This window comes from Pogona vitticeps, chromosome 1, assembly GCF_051106095.1.
Source record: "Pogona vitticeps strain Pit_001003342236 chromosome 1, PviZW2.1, whole genome shotgun sequence".
NCBI classification, from domain to species: Eukaryota; Metazoa; Chordata; class Lepidosauria; order Squamata; family Agamidae; genus Pogona; species Pogona vitticeps.
Window position 1 is genome coordinate 324469331 of NC_135783.1, and position 20870 is coordinate 324490200.

Below are 20870 nucleotides of genomic sequence, written 5' to 3' on the forward strand. Positions count from 1 at the left end.
ATTCACCTTGTTTGTTAGCATTCGTATATAGGCGCCACAGATTTGTGGTTTGCTTTCCTTCATACATTTTAATGGGGATTATTACTGGGCCTCAATAGAGCTATTTGGTCTCTTCTTCTCATTGTGCATAAGCTTCCAACTACGGTATGTTTACCTCTAATGTTGCATCTCCACCACCCTCTCCAATTCAGTCCATCTAGTCCAGGGGTCTCAAACATGCGGCCTGGGGGCCATTTGCGGGCCCCCAGATGATAGTTTGTGGCCCTCACCTTGCCTGCCCCCCCAAAGCGCCCACACATCCTCTGCTGTCAAGAGTAAAAAAAAAGCCTTGCCTTGCTCGCCGGCTCTCTCCCAAGGCAGCACCTCTTGCACCCTCCATCCAGAATTGCAGCCTGCCAGCCAGCCCACCTGTCTGTTGGCTAAGGAAACTCCTGGGCGGCTTCCTCGGGCTCTTGCTCCGCTTGGCAGAAAATCTGATGTGGCCCAGCCTCACCCAGCCTCAGCCTCTAGCGGCCCCCAGGTAAATTGAGTTTAAAACCCCTGATCTAGTCAGTCTGTCTACACTGAGTGGAAGTGGTTCTTCAGGGTTGCAGAAAGACTAAGCATGTGTTCTACCAAAAAGATACTGCCTTTGCTTTTCCATGACTGTTCTGTAAGGGCGATACACATATCTAGGTGGGCCTATCTTTGCCTGCTATGCTGGAGGGCATACAGTCATGAAGCCTTTATTTGCACGACTTGAGCAAAGCTGTTAAGGATGTGACCTTTCTGGAGGACTTTGATTCATAGGGTCAATGTAAGTTGGAGGTAGCTTTTTCCCCCTTTCCTTTTCAGAAGAGAGCAACTATCTTTAGCAGTTGTAAGAATAAAAGAGTTAAAAATTCAGAAAACATCAAGCAATTGCTGTGGCACACTCTCTTGTCTGCTAGACTTTTTTCTTTGAACACAAAGAACAAGAGGGATGAAAGAAAGAAAAATTGGAACAGTGCTAAAAAAGGAATCCTAGGGTAGTGGCATCTAGAGGGAAATAATCTTGGGGAAACTAAGAATATCAACCATCTTTTTATTTTAGGAGTAATTGTTTGCAAAAGCTGCAAGAAATATATATATAAATTTCTTAAAATGCAGTAGGTCAGGGACACCGCCACTATGTGTCTTTGAAGTTGTATGGTGATTTGGGGGGGAGGGAATGGGTGGTAGAAGATTACAGGAAATTTCTCAGTAGAAAAAGATCAATATTGGTGGAGCGGCTTCCTTGATAGACAGGTTGCCCATCACTACAAGGTTTTCTCCACAATGTGCAGCCCTGGGGTTATTGGGCATGTTCCAGAATGCTCAGTTTATATAGAACAGTGGTGAAGCCCAAATGGCCTAGCTAGTTGCTTGCACAAACTGAATTCCCACAGAATATTGTTCCAAATCCTTTGCAGTGACCTGGGTGAAGTTTTGTGACAGACATAATAGGCTTCTTTACCAAGTAAGAAAGGGCTCCTTGAAGGCAGAACATTCTGAAAAGCGCTGTAGGGTTTGTTCTTTAATACAATGACAAATCCATGGGCACAAAAACTCTATAGGGAGGTCAATGAGGTCCTGCAACTGTGAGCAGTTGCTGGACAAAGAGGTCATCTTGCTGGACAAAGAGGTCATCTTATCAAACTAGAAAATTCCAAAAAGGTTGAGTCTTCCACAAAATCACAATGAATACCATACAGGCCCTAGAAATCATTTAATACTAGAGATACGTTATCACCATCATCATCATCATCTATGCTTCAATCATGAAGGGAGGACAGTTTCAAGTTATTTTAAGTGAATGTAACCCCAAAACAGCTGGAGTGATCATGGACCCAACCAGATATCCTTCTGTATAATTCCAAACGGCACCTAGCATGAGATCTATCCATTGTTAAACTATCTAGAAACAGAAACCACTGTGCTATCTAAGGGTACAATGTTTAGGGCTTTTAAGCTTTGAAAAATGCTGGTAACGAGGGGAAGGCTTGACACGGATGTATAACATGAAGCATGTTGCAGAGAAAGTAGCTATGAAGACATTTTCTTCCTTTAATCATAATACTAGAACTCAAGGTTTTCTAATGGAGCAAGAATGGTGGGACACCTGGGACAGACAATTCATGTACAACACAGTTAAACTGGAGACTTACTATCATATGCTATAGTCATAACTTCTAACTTAGTAGAGGTTTAGAAACAAACAAATTGATGGAGGAAAAGGCTCTCAGTGATCATAAGCTGTATGTTGCCTCTAGCCTCTGAGGCAATATATCAGTCCTGAAGAAATTGGAGAGAGGGTGCTATTGAATACATGTCATACCTGTGGGCATACCAGGGTACCTGGATGTTCATTGTAGGAACAGATAGACCTCCGCTCTGATCCAGCTAGGTCATTCTTATGTTCCTGTGGCACTGACCCCATATAATCTAGGGGCACAATGAAGCTGCCTAGGGTGGACTGTTTTGATTTGGATTCCTGCATTGAGCAGGGTGTTGGATGCAATGGCCTTATAGGCCCCTTCCAACTCAATTATTCTATGATTCTATGACTGAAAAGCAGAAGAAATTATAATTGCCTTTGAGAGAAAGGTGACAATCAGAAAAGAAAAACTTGAGGAATAAAACTTTTCTCACATATTGATCAATCCATTCTCATACTAAAATTGCCAATAGTTTGAGATGTAAAGTTACAATCTTCTTCTAATTATAAGCTCACTAGTTTTCAGAGAAAGCCAGTGTGGTGTAGTGATTAGAGCACTGAACTAAGACTTAAAAGTCATGGATTCAAGTTCCCACACAGTCATGAAATCCAGTGGGTGAACTTGAGTCAGTTGCATTTTCTCAGGATGACATACTTCACAGATGGGGGTTGTAAGAGGAGCCACATACACCACCTTGAACTTTCTGGAAGAAAGCTAGGATGTAGATGTAACAAATAAATAGTTATAGTTAGACAAATGACTGTCAATCAGATTTCTCATCTGTAACACGGACTTCATTACACCAGAGTATGTTGTACTGATTATGGAGATAAGATCTGCAAAGTGGTGGATCATTCTGACAGAGCTAGATAAATTACTACTTATGGATTTCAGGTGTGGTGTAGTGGATAAAGTAATAGAGTAGGGGCCTAGAGAACAAGATTCAAATCCTCAGTTGGTCATGGAAATTCATTGGGGGAGTGGAACTGGTAAAACCACTGTTACATACAGCACTGATGTTACCTGTCTGTCATGGGTTTGGAGGGAAAGTTCCATCCTATGGGGAGTGGAAGGCGGGACATCAGGAGGAGGGGCTGTACTGTATATATATGTGGAGCGTGTGTGGAGACGCTGGGATGTGAAGAAGCAGCAGCTGGGAAGAAGAAGCTGGTGTGGGAGTCTGTGTGTCAGACAGGGTACTACTGTGTGTCAGAGTACCAACCTGATAGGTTCAGGTGTCTGTATGGTTAGCCAGAACTGATAGGTTCAGGGTCTGTGCTTCAAGTTAAGGGTTCTGTGTGAACCAAACTGTATGCATGTATGAATGAGACTAAGCCACGTTACTATATCTTATTCACCTGATTATTTTATTTTCCCTGTGTGTTGTTTTAAATAAACCTTATTCTTTTATTTGTTGAAAATCCATCCCTGGTCTGTGTGACTTCTTATAGGGAATGGTTGGTGGCAGCTTAGTTAACGTGTGGCAGATCCCAGTAGGTCTGGGTTTGTCACATTGATTGGTGTCCAGCGTGTGGGATACGACTGGTCCAGTTGTCCAGCGGTCCAGCAAAGCCTTGGCAAGTGTGCCCAGAGCAAGGGGGGTCTAGTCAGGGACAATCTGAGAGCGCGTAGGTAATCTTCTAGGTGTACCTCACGGGGGGGTGCACTAGTAGAAAAACGTGTAACCTCAGATTGGGGGCTAGATTAGGGAGCTCTGAGGCAGCCTGTTTTGGCGGGAAAAAACTGAGGCAAAGCTGTAAAGTAGAAGTGATTCAGCCTGCCTGCTGAGAGGCCCAGCAGAGGGGGGTGGACTCCGGCTGGCTACAGTTGCAAGTACAGTGGTGCCTCGCTTAACGTTTGCTTCGTTTAACGTTTTTTTCGCTTAACGTTTATTTTTTCAGAGGCAGATTGTGCTTCGTATAACGTTTTTCCCTATGGGCGATTTTCGCATAGCGTTTTTGGGACCATGCTTCGCTTAACGTTTTTGGTTTTAGGTCCCCTGCTTCGCTTAACGTTTTTTTTTGTTTTCAATTTAAAAAGTGTCTTAGAAGGGTCCAAAACGGTTCTAAATGCTTGGATTCGTTAGAGGACCCCTTAAGTCATGTGCAAACCTGATTTGGCTTTGATCTGACGTTTCGTTAATTTTTTGTGAATTTTTGTTTTTTGGCCCATAGGAACCAATGGACCTGTCAAAATCTGACAGCTCCATGCTTTCCTATGGGGGAGAAAACAATTTACAAAAAATTAACGAAAGTTCAGATCAAAGCCAAATCAGGTTTGCACACAACTTAGGGGGTCCTCTAACGAACCCAAGAATTTAGAACAGTTGCTGAGTCTTCATTAATTTTTTGTGAATTTTTTCTTCCCCCATAGGAAATAATGGAGCTGTCAGATTTTGACAGCTGTCAAAAGTTGGGGAAAAAAATTCACCATTAATTAACGAAAAGTCAGATCAAAGCCAAATTAACTTTTGCATCCGTTTTAGAGGGTGCAGAAGCTAATCCAAGCATTTAAAACCATTTTTGACCCTTTTATGACACACTTAATTTTGCAAAAATTGACTTCGCAAAGCCATTGAAACCTATTGAGTCAGCTACAATACATTCCAATGGAGGATACATTGTATCGTTTAACTATGTTTCCTATGGGTTTTTTCGCTTAAGGACGGCAATCCGTGCCTATTGGAACGGATTAACCGGTTTCCAATGCATCTCTATGGGAAATGGTGTTTCGCATAAAGTTTTTTTCGCATAAGGTTTTTTTTTTTTGAACCAATTAAAAACGTTATGCGAGGCACCACTGTAGTGCTGAAGGACAGCAGCAATCTATAGGGAAAGCTGCTTCTGAGGCAAAAGGAAAAAAAAAAAGTGGTCGTTTTATTTTGAGGCTTGACTTTTTAAAGCAGCCTGTTCTGGGGGGGGGGAATTATGCCCTTGACTCGAAGCCAAATGGCAGAAATGGGTGAAGTGAAAGACCCCCAGGTAGACCAAGGTTCTGAGGATGAATTTGGCTCAGTGCAGGGTGACAGCACAGGAGAGCAGAACCCAGAACTCAGAAAGATACTCCTAGCCCAACAGCATGAACTGAGGGTGAGGGAAATGGAGGAAAGGGAAAGAGAGAAACAAAGGCAATTTGAAATAGAGAGAATGGAAAGAGCAGAAAGATTGGAGAGAGAGAAAATGGCGTTTGAATTAAGAAAATTGGAAATGATGAACCAGAACAATAATAACAATAGGGATTCTGAGGGAGGCCAGTTGTCTAAAGCTGACCTGAAGAAATTCCCTGTGTACCACAAGGGAGATTGTCCTGAGGTGTTCTTTTCCTTAGTGGAAAGAGCGTTTGTGGACTTCTCAGTGAGGGAAACTGAGAAGATGACCATCATGCGATCTTTAATCAGTGGTAGCCTGGCTGAGGTTTATTCAGAGATGCCACAGGAACTGATGAGAGATTTTGCAGAGTTTAAAAAACTGGTGTTTGCAAGACATGGGATAAATGCGGAACAGCTGAGGCAAAGATTCAGGTCCCTCACAAAGAAACCAGAGCAGACTTTTACCCAAGTGGGGGCTCAATTGGTGAGGCTGCTAGAGAAGTGGCTATCTCAGGAGGGGACAGAGACCTTTCAGCAGCTTAAAGATTTGATAGCGCTGGAACAGTTCTATTCAGTCCTGCATGGGGAACTGAAATTCCAGGTGAGGGAAAGGAAACCAAAATCTGTGGCAGAAGCAGCCGAGATCGCAGATTTTATTTCCCAAATAAGAAAGCCCTTGGGTGAGGGGAAATCTGTAGGTAAACCCAAAGAAACCTACAGCAAGTACTCTCAGGGACCAGGGAAAAGCCAGCAAGGGGGAGGGGCCCATGGTGAAGGGAAGCCCTCAGACATGAAACCAAGACCTCAGATTTTGGAGGGAAAACCAAAACAAGATGAGAGAGAATCAAAATACACCAGAAAATGTTATTTCTGTCAGGGAAAGGGCCATCTAATCTCAGAGTGTGAGAAATTAAAGCAGCTAAAAGGAATTGTGGCTCAGGATTCGAGTGGAACCAAGCCAAAAGCTGTGTTCTGTGTCCAGAAAGAGCAAGGCTCATTGTCACTGAGGGAGCCTGTTGCCATGGCTACTCAATCTGAAACAGCTACATCTGCTGATCAGGCTGAGGAAAATGGTCCTCTTGTAGAGGTCAGGCGCTGCCTGCTGGTGAGAACAGATTCTCAATTGTTTGAGACAGCAGGGGTGGACGTAGGAATACTTGGACATCAGTATCGGGGGCTGCGGGACATTTGTTCCCAGGTGACCCTGTGCCATCCAGATATTATTCCCAGGGAGTATGTAATCCCAAATGAGAGCATGAAGGTGGCAGGGATTGAGGGGCAGGTAATCTCCCTGCCAGTAGCGGAGGTACCTGTGAACTTTCAAGGCTGGAGGGGAGTTTGGCGGCTAGCGATTTCATTGACTCTGCCAGCAGCCGTGCTCGTGGGAAATGACCTGGCTGAACATGTGAAACGGGTGCTAGTGATTACACGTTCACAAGCCACCACGGGGACAGTTCAAGGGGGTAATGATGAGCCAGAGACGGAAGCAGAGGGGAGTTCAGAAGCTGTGGTGGAAACCTTAACCACAGACAGCAGATTTGGACAACAGCAAAAGGCAGACGCCACTCTCCAAAAGTGTTTTGAACAGGTGACTGACGCCCAGCTAACACCTGAAACCCCAGTGAGATTTCTAGAGAAAAAGGGGATTTTGTATAGAGAGACCCTGAGGAATATCTCAAAAGGGGGAGATGGGATCAGAAGTCAGCTGGTGGTACCTGAAAAGTATCGCCCCATGATTTTACAAAGGGGGCACTCTGACATGTTTGCTGCACACTTAGGGGTGAACAAAACACAGCAGAGAATCACACAGAATTTCTACTGGCCTGACATAGGGAAGCAGATCAGGGAGTTCTGTAAACAATGTGATGTGTGTCAAAGGCAGGGGAATAGCCGCGACAGGACCAAAGCAAAGTTGTGCCCTTTGCCTGTGATTGACACTCCGTTCAAATGCATAGGGGTGGATATTGTGGGACCTTTGCCCAAGGCCACAAAGAGGGGGAACAGGTTCATTCTCACCATTGTGGACCATGCCACGAGGTACCCTGAAGCCATACCCTTGACTAACATTGAAACTAACACAGTGGCAGATGCCTTGGTGGGGTATATGTCCAGGATGGGATTTGCCTCAGAAATAATCACAGATTTGGGCGCATCGTTCACATCAAAGCTCATGAAACGCTTATGGCAAATCTGTGGAATTAAGCACAAGGAAACTACTGCCTATCATCCTGAAAGTAATGGGTTAACTGAGAGGTTCAATGGGACTCTAGTGCGCATGATTAGGGCTTACTTGGCAGAGAATCCAAACAATTGGGACCAGAAGCTGCAATCCCTTTTGTTTGCGTATCGATCAGTGCCACAAGCCAGTACCGGGTTCAGTCCATTTGAACTTTTATTTGGGAGAAGGGTGAAAGGGCCCCTTGATTTGATCAAACAAAATTGGGAGCAGATCACCCAGGATGACCCACAAGACGTTGTGACATACATAGACACCTTGATGAATGACCTAAAGAAAAACCTAGAGCTAGCAGCAGAGACCCTGCAAGCTCAAAAGGTCAGAAAGAAAGCCTGGTGTGACCACAAAGCTAGAGAGAGGCACTTTAACCCAGGGGAGGAAGTGCTTTGGCCTAGGCTCTGCAAAGAGAGCAAGTGTCAGCTGGGTAGCCCAGAAATAAAATACTTGGGTCACATAGTAGGGGGAGGAGTGATAAAACCCCTGGAGGCCAAAATAGAAACTGTTCGTGATTGGCCTAGACCCAACACCAAGAAAAAAGTCAAATCATTTCTTGGGTTGGTGGACTACTACAGAAAGTTCATCCCGAGGTTTAGCGAGATTGCGGCTCCGCTGACCGATCTGACGAGGAAGAAGACTGATGACTGCATCCCGTGGACCAGCGACTGTGAGGCGGCGTTCCAGAGGTTGAAGGAGGCGCTCGTCCAGTATCCAGTGCTGAGTGCTCCAGACTTCGACCGGGAGTTCATCATCTACACCGATGCGTCTAACAGCGGGGTAGGAGCAGTTCTGTGCCAGGAGGATGAGAATGGTGACCAGCATCCAGTGTCCTACCTGAGTAGGAAACTTCAAAAAGGTGAGAGACATTTGGCAACCGTGGAGAAGGAGTGTTTGGCCATAGTCTACGCGATCCAGAAGGCCAAGCCTTACATCTGGGGAAGACATTTTGTTCTGTGCACTGACCATTCACCACTGCAATGGTTAAAGACAATGAAAACCCACAATAGCAAACTTATGAGGTGGGCTTTAAACCTGCAGGACTATGACTTTGAAGTGAAGGTGGTCAGAGGGTCAGTGAACTGTGTTGCTGACGCCTTGTCAAGAAGACCTGAAGAATGAAGACGGTGAAAGAAACATGGACTATGTATATATATTGATGACAAAAAGTTAAATGTACCTGTTTTTTGAACTTGGTTTGTATGAATAAAGGTAAATTGATGTAATGTATATGGTAAATGTTTAAATGCCTAATTGCTATGGTTAACTTAGAATGTAAGTATAAGTAAGTATGATATTGTATGTATAACTGTTGTTGTGTGTTTTATTCAGGTTGTTTTTTGGGAAAAAGCACCTTAGCTTTCCCCCTACAAAACAACTTATAAAGAGGGGTGGTGTTACATACAGCACTGATGTTACCTGTCTGTCATGGGTTTGGAGGGAAAGTTCCATCCTATGGGGAGTGGAAGGCGGGACATCAGGAGGAGGGGCTGTACTGTATATATATGTGGAGCGTGTGTGGAGACGCTGGGATGTGAAGAAGCAGCAGCTGGGAAGAAGAAGCTGGTGTGGGAGTCTGTGTGTCAGACAGGGTACTACTGTGTGTCAGAGTACCAACCTGATAGGTTCAGGTGTCTGTATGGTTAGCCAGAACTGATAGGTTCAGGGTCTGTGCTTCAAGTTAAGGGTTCTGTGTGAACCAAACTGTATGCATGTATGAATGAGACTAAGCCACGTTACTATATCTTATTCACCTGATTATTTTATTTTCCCTGTGTGTTGTTTTAAATAAACCTTATTCTTTTATTTGTTGAAAATCCATCCCTGGTCTGTGTGACTTCTTATAGGGAATGGTTGGTGGCAGCTTAGTTAACGTGTGGCAGATCCCAGTAGGTCTGGGTTTGTCACAACCACTCCTTAAATATCTCAGTTATGTGAAAGCCCCATCAGGATCACTGTAAGGTGGTTCCAAGTTGACAGCACAAATTTTGAAGGTCTTGGATGAGGGCTGTATAGCACAACAAGCCTTAGAAATCAAATGGCTTCTGGGAAAAGATCTGCCAAAACACTGAAAGGATAAACATAGTACAAACAGGAAAGGGGTACATTTTCAACTCTATAATTCAAAGCATTTGCAGTTATTCATCATACTGTAATCTAAAACTAGGGAAAAGTACAGTGGTGCCTCGCTTAACGAGCACACCGTATAACGCCGAAATCGCATAGTGATCTCTTTTTTGAGATCGCTAATGCGATCGCTTACCGATGGCCTCTATGGCCAAAACTCGCATTGCGAAGATTGGTAAGCGTTTCGCTTAACAATCTTCGCATTGCAATGCCGGGAAATCAGCTGTTCAGCGGCTCCAAAATGGCCCCCGGACCCAAAATGGCCGCCGCAACCATTTTCGCGCCCTGCCCTCGCTTACCGAGGGTGCAAAAATGGCGGCGCTATGAGGAAACTTTGCTTAACGGTGAGTATAGAAGCCATTGGAATGCATTAAACTAAGTTTAATGCGTTCCAATGGCATTTTGCGTCCCGTTTAGCGATGTTTCCTCATAGTGAGGGTTAATCCGGAACGGATTAACCTCGCTATGCGGGGCACCACTGTACAGTGTTTATTATAAGCAGTTTCTTGGGGTTAATGTCTAGATAACAGTGAATGGCTGATTACTCTTTTGAAAAAGAAGATTTTGATGAATGGCAGCTGAAAACAAAGCTGCCTCTATGAAGTACAGTATGTCTCTAATGAGCACCTCATCTAAATCATGCTCCCAGATAAACTTCTTCCTTTCTCCAAATTTAGTCAAATTAGCTCCCATAACACTGTTGCAAATAGATATTTATGAAAGTAAAAAAAAAAAAACAGTACACTAACTAGAAATTAAACATGGTCATAAAATGACAAAACAGAAAAAAAGAAAAAAACACAAAAACCAGGAGATCTAATTGGTTTCTATTTCTCTGCTAACAAGAACTTCACAGAGATTGAGCATCTCCTCCTCTTTCCATTTAGAACAATTAATTTTCCAACCTCAGACTTTCATATTTTGCCAGTGTCAACAGCCAGTTTTGCAAGGGTTCTTTCTACCCTGGTTCTCTGACCTACACCCTGTATGTACTTTTTCCTTTCATACTCTGTGTCTTCCTCAATGTTCTCTCCATTCACTCTTGCCCACTGGTCACATCCTTCCCCCACTTCTTCAGCTAAATGCAGGATGACTTCTTTGTCTCTCAACCGTTTTAAGCATTTGGGGTCCTGCAGAATAGAAGAACGATGTAGGACTACGTAGAGGCTCCCTGGAGAAATTAGAGATGGGCACAAATTAAGTTGTCACTGTCAGGGCTGAGTCGTTTGTCACGCCTGTACAGGTGTTGTGCAGGCACAGTGCCCGCCTCCCCTGCATGCTCACCCATTCCTCGGGGGATGCACACTTCCCTTCCCGCTTCCCTAGTGTGATGACCCACTCACCATTTGCAGCATCTGCTTCCTTCTTCCACCTTCTCTCTCAGCCAACCACTCAGATCCTAACCCGCCCCCTTGTCTGAGTGGTTGGCTGACGGGAAAAGGTGGAAGAAGGTAGTGAACACTGCAAATGGTGATTGGGTTGTCGCACTGGAGAGATGGGGAGGGAAGTGTGAGTCACTCATGGAATGGGTGATTGTGCGGGAGAGGTGGGCAATACCTATGCGGGTGCAACAATTACTCAGCACAAATAGGGACGACGATTTGTGCATGTTTTTGGAATAAATAAATATCCCATGGCTGCCTGCTGTGTCATTCTTAGGGATGTTTGCCACTTATTGACTTAAAATCGTACTACAATGAGATCTGAATACACTAAACTTAATTAATCCATTTAGAAAACAGTTACACTAGCATTCTCAAACTAGCAAGGTTTTGTTTTACGTGTCGAGCTTTCATGGTGTTGCAGCTAGAATAGATGTTAAGGAAATATTGCTGAGACATTAAGAAAAAGATTTCAAGTAAAATTTCAGCATAAATGGTTTAAACAGAGCTTAGCAGCAATTGGTTTTTGTAGGGTTTTCTGGCTGCTTGGCCGTGTTCTTGAGGTTTTTCTTCCTAACATTTCGCCTAACGTTTAGCTGCAATTCTTTTTCAAAAAGAGGACCACGTTATATCCACTTAAGCAGGTACAGCAAGCACACATCCTAAGCTGCATGCAGCCCTGAAGACCACTTCTGTAGTCCCTGAAGCATGCTCATAGCAAAAGTGAATCACGCATCCAGATGCTCTCCCCTGAAACAAGGCAAGTCCCTTGATCCTTGTTTTAGTATGCCTTCCCATTTTTATTTGACATTTTAAGCTAACTTCAGGTTTTGGAAAGTGGAGCTGTAATATTTGATTGATTGATTGATTTGATTTGGTTTGATTTCTGTCCCGCCCCCCCTAGACAAAGTCTACTCAGGTGGAAATTCCAGGTGATGCAGAATGCGGTGGCCAGGCTCCTTAGTTGAGCGAGAAAATACCAGCATATTTCGCCTTTTCTGGCTGCACTGAATTGGCTGCCCATCCAGTTCCGCATCGACTTCAAAGTTTTAATGCTTACTTACAAGGCCCTAAACGGTTTAGGACCTCGATATTTGGCAGAACGTCTACTCCCACCAAGGTCTACCCGGAACACCTGAGCGAGTCAGGAGGTGAGGCTGAGGAGCTTGATGCCGAGAGGCCCGGAAGGAAAAAACACGAAACAGGGCCTTCTCAGCGGTAGCTCCTCACCTCTGGAACAATCTTCCTCCAGAGATTCACACGGCCCCTACGCTGGGTATCTTTAAAAACCAACTAAAAACATGGATGTTTATTCAGGCCTTCCCTCCAGTCAATACTTGATCTTTTTCTCTCCTTATTTTTCCTTGTTTATTTTTACTCTGTCTTCTGTCTTGTAATTCTTGGAAGATATTTTGTGTAATAATCTTTGTGTTATTTTTATTTGCTGTAATGTCGTATTGGAAGCCGCATAGAGTTTTAGGACCAGATGGGCGGGGTACAAATAAAATAAAATAAAATAAAATAAAATAAAATTAATAGAAATAAGTAACAGTAGGCCTGGGTGTGGTGGGCAATGGCCACCAGAAGCTTCTGAAGTTGGCTATCCTCATGATAAGGGTTATATTTGAGAAAACATTCTCAGAATTTTCCCAAGAGTTGGGCTGTGTTCCAATTTAAGAAGGTTAACCTGCCTAGCTAATAGAGTGAGCTAGCCATCTGGCTGTGGAGCCAGAGGCTGGGAGTTTGACTCCCCACTGGGCCTGCTGAGAAAACAGCCAGCCTGTGGAGCTTTGGACAAGCTGCAGAGTTCCAGGGCACCCCCAGAAGAGACTGATAAACAACCTATAAAATCCTGGAAAGGATAACCATATGACAGCACATGATTATTATTATGGGGACAGCACATTCTAGCTGTGGGTAGGGCTGCAGAAGGGGTCAGGTATAATTATTATCAATTTTGACATGTCCACAGCAAGCTCAGTTCAAGTCTACTAAGACAGGATATGGACACAAGAGAAAGACCCAATACGAAACCTTCTCAGGTTGCAAATTAGAGCTCATTTCCCCTTCCCCAGCTGCACACTGGAGCTTAATTCCATGCAGCAGCTCCCCTGCTTTTGAATAGCCTTTAATCTGCTATATGCATCACAGACTGGAGAAAGAAGGAGCTTAAAGCCTGCATGGAGATCTCCTACAGGCCAATTACAACCTACAGACCATAGCTTCTCCTTCTCTGCCACAGAATTTCTGTTTCCAACATTATCATGCTGCTAGGAAACACTACAGTACATGAAGGACTTGTTGCCTTGAAACACCTAGCTGCGGGTAAAGTGAGGTTTTTTAAACCAAAAAAAGGGGACACATAAAACGACATACTGAGTTCAGAAACATAAACACACATTCACATATTTTATCCATGGCACTATTTCTAATCCACTTAGTATTAACCATGGGGGGGGGGAGGAAATGTTTGCAAGAGGACGGATCTCCCTTTCCTTGCTTCCTGTTTTAATAAAAAAGGAGTTGGGCCATTCTATCCTGGAAATAGGCAGGAAAAGAAAAAAGAAAAAAAAACGGTTCTCAAATAGTAGGAAATGACTGCAGGTGGGTATGGACTACTGCTGGCACTGAGCATATTTAAATTCTTATTTTAGGGCGATCATGAGTGTTCCCAGAGCTAAATGGGCATGCTCAGGCTCTAGAAATACATTTTCAAGAGTAGCAACATTGTGTATGTGTAATGTAGAAGAAAGGAATTTTGTAATATCACCAGTGACACCACAGGCCTCCTGTCACTGAAATCACAGTACTTTTTAGGGCGACTAGCACTGCCTCTCTATGGTTTCAGATTTTCCTTGACCTGCCTTGGAGATGATGGAGGTCAAACATCCTTTCTGTTAGAGCAATATGACAGTGGAACCAGTTACCTTGGGAGTTGGTGAGTGCTCCAACACTGGAGGCATTCAAGAGAAACTTAGACAACCACCTGGCAGATATGCTTTGATTGTATTCCTGCATTGAGCCTTGTAGGCCTTGTAGGCCCCTTCCAACTTCACTTTCCTATGACTCTATGATTCTATGACACCTGAGGCCATCTGCACGCGCTATGCGTTTATCCAGCTAGACATCTAGGGAGAGAGAGTCAGAGATCATTGAGCCAAGGTACACAGAGTCATGAACAATCTCCAATTCTCATGTGGAGATGGTAACAGAGGGAGGTGACTCCACGCCCTGGCCCATGACTTGTGTTTTCTTCAGGCTGATTGTTAATCAAAAGTCGTGGCAAGCCTTGCTAAAACGATTCATGAGTTGTTGGAGGTATTCAACAAAAGCTGCATCATCGGCAAAGAGGAAATCCAGCATGCATTTCAGCTGGACTTTGGTCTTCACTCTCAGTCAATGCTGTATGTTGGAAAGCCAAAATCCCGTCCTCCCAAACACAGCTCACCTCCTGCCTCAGTTTCTCTTCAGGAAAGGGCTTAGAGCTTCTGCCAGCCCATATTTAAAGCCAAGACCCTGCCCCAGCAGACCATGCGGTCAGTGAGAACGAAGGTCAGCCTAGAAGAAAATGCCTCACCAAATAAAATGTACTCCCAAACACAGCTCACCTCCTGCCTCAGTTTCTCTTCAGGAAAGGGCCATAATGCCCATGCTCCTACTGCAAATAGGTAATTAAATCTGGTTCCCTGTGATTTGCACCACATGTCTGCATACTTTCATTACTGGAAAGCTCCCCCCTGAAAAACATTTTCTGGTACTTAAGGAATGCAAGGAGTTCATTAAAAGGAGTTTCTTATCTTAGTACTGCAGAGCTAGAAGGGACTATATGTACACTGAGTCCAGCCCCTGTCAAGGAGGGACAGTGGGAAATCGAATTCCCAGCCTCTGGCTCCTCAGCCACATACCTAAACCATTGAGCTATCCAGCAAAGGTCCACTAAAGGTCAATGGAAGATCAATGTGCAATTCCGCTAAAACTACTGGTGGGGAAGTCCCCGTGGAAGATCAATACTTACATCCTGAATTGGAAAGCATGGAGCTGGACATAAAGCCAGTGTTGGTTCGCCAGTTGGAAGACGTACTCTGTATAGCAGAAATATCAGCTCTAGTTTTCTTATCCTGTGAGAGGGAATGAAAATCCTCCTATAAAAAAGACTGATTTTGATGCATTTCCTTTTATCTTCTGAGATTAAAAACAGCCTAAAGCCAATTCTTTCAAACTGATAAAAATCTGGTTTCAGTGTTCAGAATGTAAATCTAGTTGTTGGTATTAAATCTTATTTCCTTCCAGATTCTGTGTCCTTGTCAACACTTACAATTCTGGGAGAGGTCACTTCTCGTATGGTATGAGTTCTGCATATTCTTGCTACAACATGTGGAATAAACAGACATATTCCTACAGACAGCTGTTAAAACATGCAAAGCAGTGTCTAGTGAATGACACTTATCCTGCTTGTTGCCATATGAAATAAGCATTTGCAAATAAATTTAAAATATCCAGCTTAACACATTCATTACATAGTAAAGAAACACAAAGCATTAAAAGGCTAAATATTTGTTCAATGCCTTGCTAATGCGGGCGCTGTCCCAGGAAATCTATTTGCTGTTCCACTTTCATAATAATAAAGCTCCCCACACAGTCATAAAAATATACTACAGAAAGGAAGACAAAATGGCATAGGGAGAAGATTACATGGGCAGTTGGTAGATCTTTTTCAGGGAGTAGCCATCTGCAATGCATTGGGAAGCTATTTTTTCATAATCAACACTGTAATACAGTGGTTCCTATCTTTCCTCCCCCCCCCTTCTCCTTGACAGCCCATTTTGATAAACTGTACCCTTCAAATCAGCAAAATGTTTGTAATTAATATGGTTGCTGTTATTTCAAATTTATCTGTTTAAACTATAAATAAATAGCCCAATAATGGGATTCAAAAGCAACAAAATAATGTAAACACAAAGTGTATATATATTTCAATTCAAAACTCAAAAGATATAATGAATTCAAGCAAATACATCACAGAAGATCTGAAAAACTCACTCACAGACCACTTCTCACAGGACTGATTGAGATGCCTGCTTGTATATACACTGGTATAAGCACAGAAGCATCCAAAGAAATGATCAACAGGAGGAAGAGGATGGATGGTGCAGACACGAACCAAGATTCTCTCTGGGTGTGTGTCAACTGAATCCTTTCATAAATTGCTTGGGTTTTCTGAATTTGGGCTCTCATTACCACATGTTTCCCCCAAATCTGAACTTAGCTGAGATCCTTCTTGGTCGCCAGCCCAGGTTTCTTCTCTTTTTGAAATTTTATGGGGATAGGTTCTATACTAGAACCCCTTTTTTGAATTCCATTCTCTTCAAGACACTCAGTATTTATGTATTTATGTATGTGTGTGTGTGAGTATGTGTGTGTGTGAGTATGTGTGTGTGTGTGTGTGTGTGTGTGTGTGTGTGTGTATGTATGTATGTATGTATGTATTTATTCATTCATTCATTCATTCATTCATTCATTCATTCATTCATCTGGAGGCATGTGAAAACAAGTACAGCTTCTTAGAGCCTTAAAAACAACAACTAGCCCTTGAGGGCTATTGTACACCATCCTGGCCTTAGACAAAAACTAGATGGAATGTTGAGAAGGTACTCAGAAACATATCAGAAGTGGACAGGAAAGAAAAATAGCATGTGGGTTTTTCTAAACCAAGAAAAGAGAAAACAAAATTAGACAGTTGAGCTCAGTGAGTCTTTGAGGCACACAAGGCAGTTTCTGCAGAGATCAAGGGATCCTAGCAATGAAAAGGTATTTCAAGCAAGCCAGAAATCAGTGCTGAACTTTCTTTCTTATTACCTCTAGCAGACAACCACAACAGGAAAAACAAAAGATCATAAAGGCTACATTGCAACTTCTGTCATACTTCTTACTGGCTGAATGAAGATGAAATTCTGTGATGGAGTCAGCATTGTATCAGTTTCTTAATATCCAGAGCAGGGAAGTCCATCAGAGTAAGCCGGGAGAACATACAACTGGAATGGACAATGTATGGTCCTATTTTTCATGTAGTACAAACAATTCATTATGAATACTTCGGATAACTGATAGAATTAACCTTCAGGAAATGAATCAGGAAAATGCCTGGGTTAACATTCAACACTGGGAGTCCTCCTTATCTCGATGGGAAAATAGGATGGTCATTACAACAGGGCCCTCCTTTGCACTACAACCAAACAAGACATCCCCTGATTAATTTCTTGATGATTAATTCTATCAATTGCCCCCAACGTTTGCAAATGAATTGTATGGACTGGATTAACAATAGAAGTTGCAGTTCAATGATGTCTGAAGGACCACATATTTTCCCATCCCAATTATGTTTTCTGGGCTTACTCTGTTAGCCTATCCTGGTCTGGTTGTTAAAAATCTGATACAGTACTGATTTCACTGCCATATTTCAGTTTCATTTAGCTGCTGTTTATTAGCAGAGCTGTCCCCTATACTCACAGATTTAGAGAACAAGGTGGTTGATACTGGCAAAGGTGATCTCTGACTTAACCCACCTAGTTCTGAGCTGTCTAGGGCCTTATAAGGTGAAAATAGCACCTTGTATCACCAGCCGCCTAGAGTGGTCTTTTAGACCAGATGGGCGGGGTATAAATCAAATAAATAAATAAATAAATAAATAAATAAATAAATAAATAAATAAATAAATAAATAAATAAATAAATAGACAGACAGACAGACAGACAGACAGACAGACAGACAGACAGACAGATAGTATCTGCATGGGATTGAAGCTGAACCTGGCAATCTGTGCAGATCTTTTAGATCAGGAGTTATGCATGCATGTTGGGAAACTCCAGTTAAGCAGAGAAGGTGCCATATTCTTTACTAGCTGCAGCTCCTGAAGGGTACACCCACATTACAAAAGTCCAGTTTTGAAGTTACCAACATATGAATCACTGTGGCCAGGCTGTTACTATCCAGGAATGCTTGTAGCTGCCATAGCAGATGAAAGAGATAATGGATAGTTCTTGACACTGAGATCACTTGGGCCTTCAGTGACAGACTTTGCACCTGGCCCTACTGAAGGGAAACAATGCCATCTAGCAATTCAAGAGCCAGCCATCACAGGGCCTCTGTCTTTACTGGATTTAGTCTCTGTTGCTGAGCTCTCATCCAGACTCCTAATGCATCAGGGCACAAGTCCAAGTTGTGCATGGCACACCTGAGTCAGATATAAAAGGTGAAACAGAGGTAACTACCATCTGTATACTGATGACACACCATGCTATACTCCCTAATTACTGCACCAATAGATTCATACAGATGTTGAAAAGCACTGAAGATTGAGCCTCGTGGCACTACATGACCCCATTACCAAAGGGTAATGATGGAATTCCCCCCATGCCATGCTCTAGAAACAACCATGCAGGTTATGAACAGAAGTACCAATACAATGCCTCTAACCCCAACCTCCTGGAGACACTCAAAAAGAATACAGTGGTGCCTTGCTTAACGACGATAATCTGTTAAGCGAAAACATCATAAAGCGAAAATAAAAACCCCATTGAAACACATTGAAACCTGTTCAATGCATTCCAATGGGGTGAAAACTCACCGTCCAGCGAAGATCCTCCATACAGCGGCCATTTTCGCTGCCTGTATAGCGAGGAATCCGTCCCTAAACACAGCGGGGAGCCATTTTAATTACCTGGTGGCCATTTTGAAACCGCCAATCAGCTGTTCTAAAAACATCGTTTTGCGAAGAATCAGTTCCTGAAGCAGGGAACCGATCATTGCAAAGCGAAATTCCCCCATTTAGATCATCGTTTTGCGATTGCAAAAAGATCGTTGTAAAGCAGATTCGTTGTAATGTGGGGCAATCGTTAAACGAGGCACACTGTACTGTGGTCAATAGTATCAGAAGTTATTGAGAAATCATGGAAGAATGACAGGGTTTACATTCATCCTACCCTTCTTCTGGAAGCTCATCCAGTATGACATTGCACTCCAAAACTATGCCTGCTGCCAGAATGAACGGTTCAAACAGGCTCTGCTGTTTTTCTACACTATTCCCCATTCATGAGCTTCCGAGGTCACTTCCAAGCAACACTGGTCTTTACAAACTTTTAGTCTCATTTAGCAAGGCAATAAAATGTCTCTGTGTGCTTCAAATAACAGAACTGGCACATTACTTTATGAAATTAGGCATTTTTTCATGGCCTGAGCACTTACAGCTCAAATAGCTTCATACTTTAAAAGATGGCTTTAAAGTATACAGTGGGGGAAGAGAGAAGGTAAACCTACCCTGAAGTCTTCAAGTCTTCGCTTTGAATCATTCAGATGTTGCTGTAAAGAGCCCATGATTTCCTTGTATTTACTGTATCTCTCTTCAGTGATTTCTGTTTGCCTGTGAGAATCCTGAAGCGACAGAGAAAAAATGTCCAGTATTGTTGAATTTTAGTATTAGTAACGTAACTGATAAAATAATTCCCTTAGAATAAAGTACAATATCCAATTCTTAACACTAGAAGACACCATAGGGAGGCACTGGCTGGCTGTGGCTACTAAGGCTTGAATCTTTACTGAATGATTTGCATCTTGAGCAGCAGTTGTGTCATATAGTCCCTGGGACAAGTGCTGTACAGTGCCAAGCATGATGGTTGCACTATTTAAAAGAAACACAGGTTCCCTATCTTGCATGTTCAATCCTGATGGTTCTAGCGTAAGACAGCCTTCTACTACACAGAGTGATACCTTGTCAAATTGGGAAGAGGTGGAGTGGTGAATAATAGTTTCTTCTTCTAGAGAAGCTAGTTTGCTAGTTCCTCTATATTCCAACAAAATAAATTTGGCCATGTGTCTATGGCCCTTAATCTGATTTCTGCAGAAGTGAGGAATTTTTATTTGCCAGTCCCCACCACCAGCCCAGTTTATCTGAACACTGAAGTAAAGGTTATCCCGTGCTGGAATCACTATTTTGCATGTGAAAAACCTGGCATGCATTTTGTTCCTGGCATAAAATGGTGTATTTACTCAACATAATGAAAAAATAGATATTCAAACAATTTTCTATTGATTTTACAGTCTTTGCAGGCTTATCAATAAGTAAGGTAGCTGTGAGATCACAAACATCCAGTGTGTCATCATTTTGAAGCCTGTACCAGGGGACTGGATGGCACTGTATCTCAACAAACCAAACAAAATTGACCTCTTTTCAAATATTAACACAACTAAGGACTGTTTCTGCACTAATAACTACCCTCCTTATCAAAATACTGTGAACAGATCAAAATCTGGCAAAGAGACAAATTAATCCCCAGCTGTTTACCATAATGTTATTAAACTATAACAATTATAATACAGGTATCATTTGGCTCAGTTTCATGAATTTGGATTCAAAATAGGATGAAAGGACTGTATGGGAGATATAGGATCGGAACAGAACAAAAATTTGGTACAGGACAAGTCCTCCTATCCTGTGTTTTGACATACAATGGACATCCAAATAAAATAAAGGACTTTAAATATACCAGAGTTTACATTTTATGCCTCTGGTATAATAGGTTTTCTCTGGTACAAGAAAAAGCTATATATTTTCTAATGAAACAGATCACCAAACACTCTCACTCCAAAATCTCTGAAATCTTCTAAAAGGTTCAGTTTCTCAGGAACAGATTCCAGATGGTGCAAGGCCACTTGAGTACTCTGAAAAACAGAACAAAAATGAGTCTTGAAAATAAGATTCTTTATTTGCGTCAGGGGTGAAAGAGTGTAAGCAGAAATTATCTGAGTCTATTCACAGGCACAATTAAATTGAA

At 42.7% G+C, this 20870-nt stretch overlaps 1 protein-coding gene across 16 annotated transcripts in view; it reads right to left on the reverse strand.

Annotated features, from left to right (window-relative positions):
• CEP128 (centrosomal protein 128) overlaps positions 1-20870 on the reverse strand; it is a 268788-nt gene that overhangs the window by 13840 nt on the left and 234078 nt on the right. For 10 of the 16 annotated variants that reach the window (XM_078383702.1, XM_078383705.1, XM_078383711.1 and 7 more), the window contains 4 exons: positions 20680-20757; positions 19357-19470; positions 18668-18730; positions 15059-15161 (listed from right to left, as the gene is read on the reverse strand). In XM_078383702.1, coding sequence (XP_078239828.1) covers positions 15059-15161; positions 18668-18730; positions 19357-19470; positions 20680-20757 — 358 coding nt within the window. Of the gene's footprint in view, positions 1-15058; positions 15162-18666; positions 18731-19356; positions 19471-20666; positions 20758-20870 lie in introns of those variants that run through there. The other 6 variants (XM_078383704.1, XM_020812630.3, XM_078383707.1 and 3 more) reach the window with 3 other exon arrangements.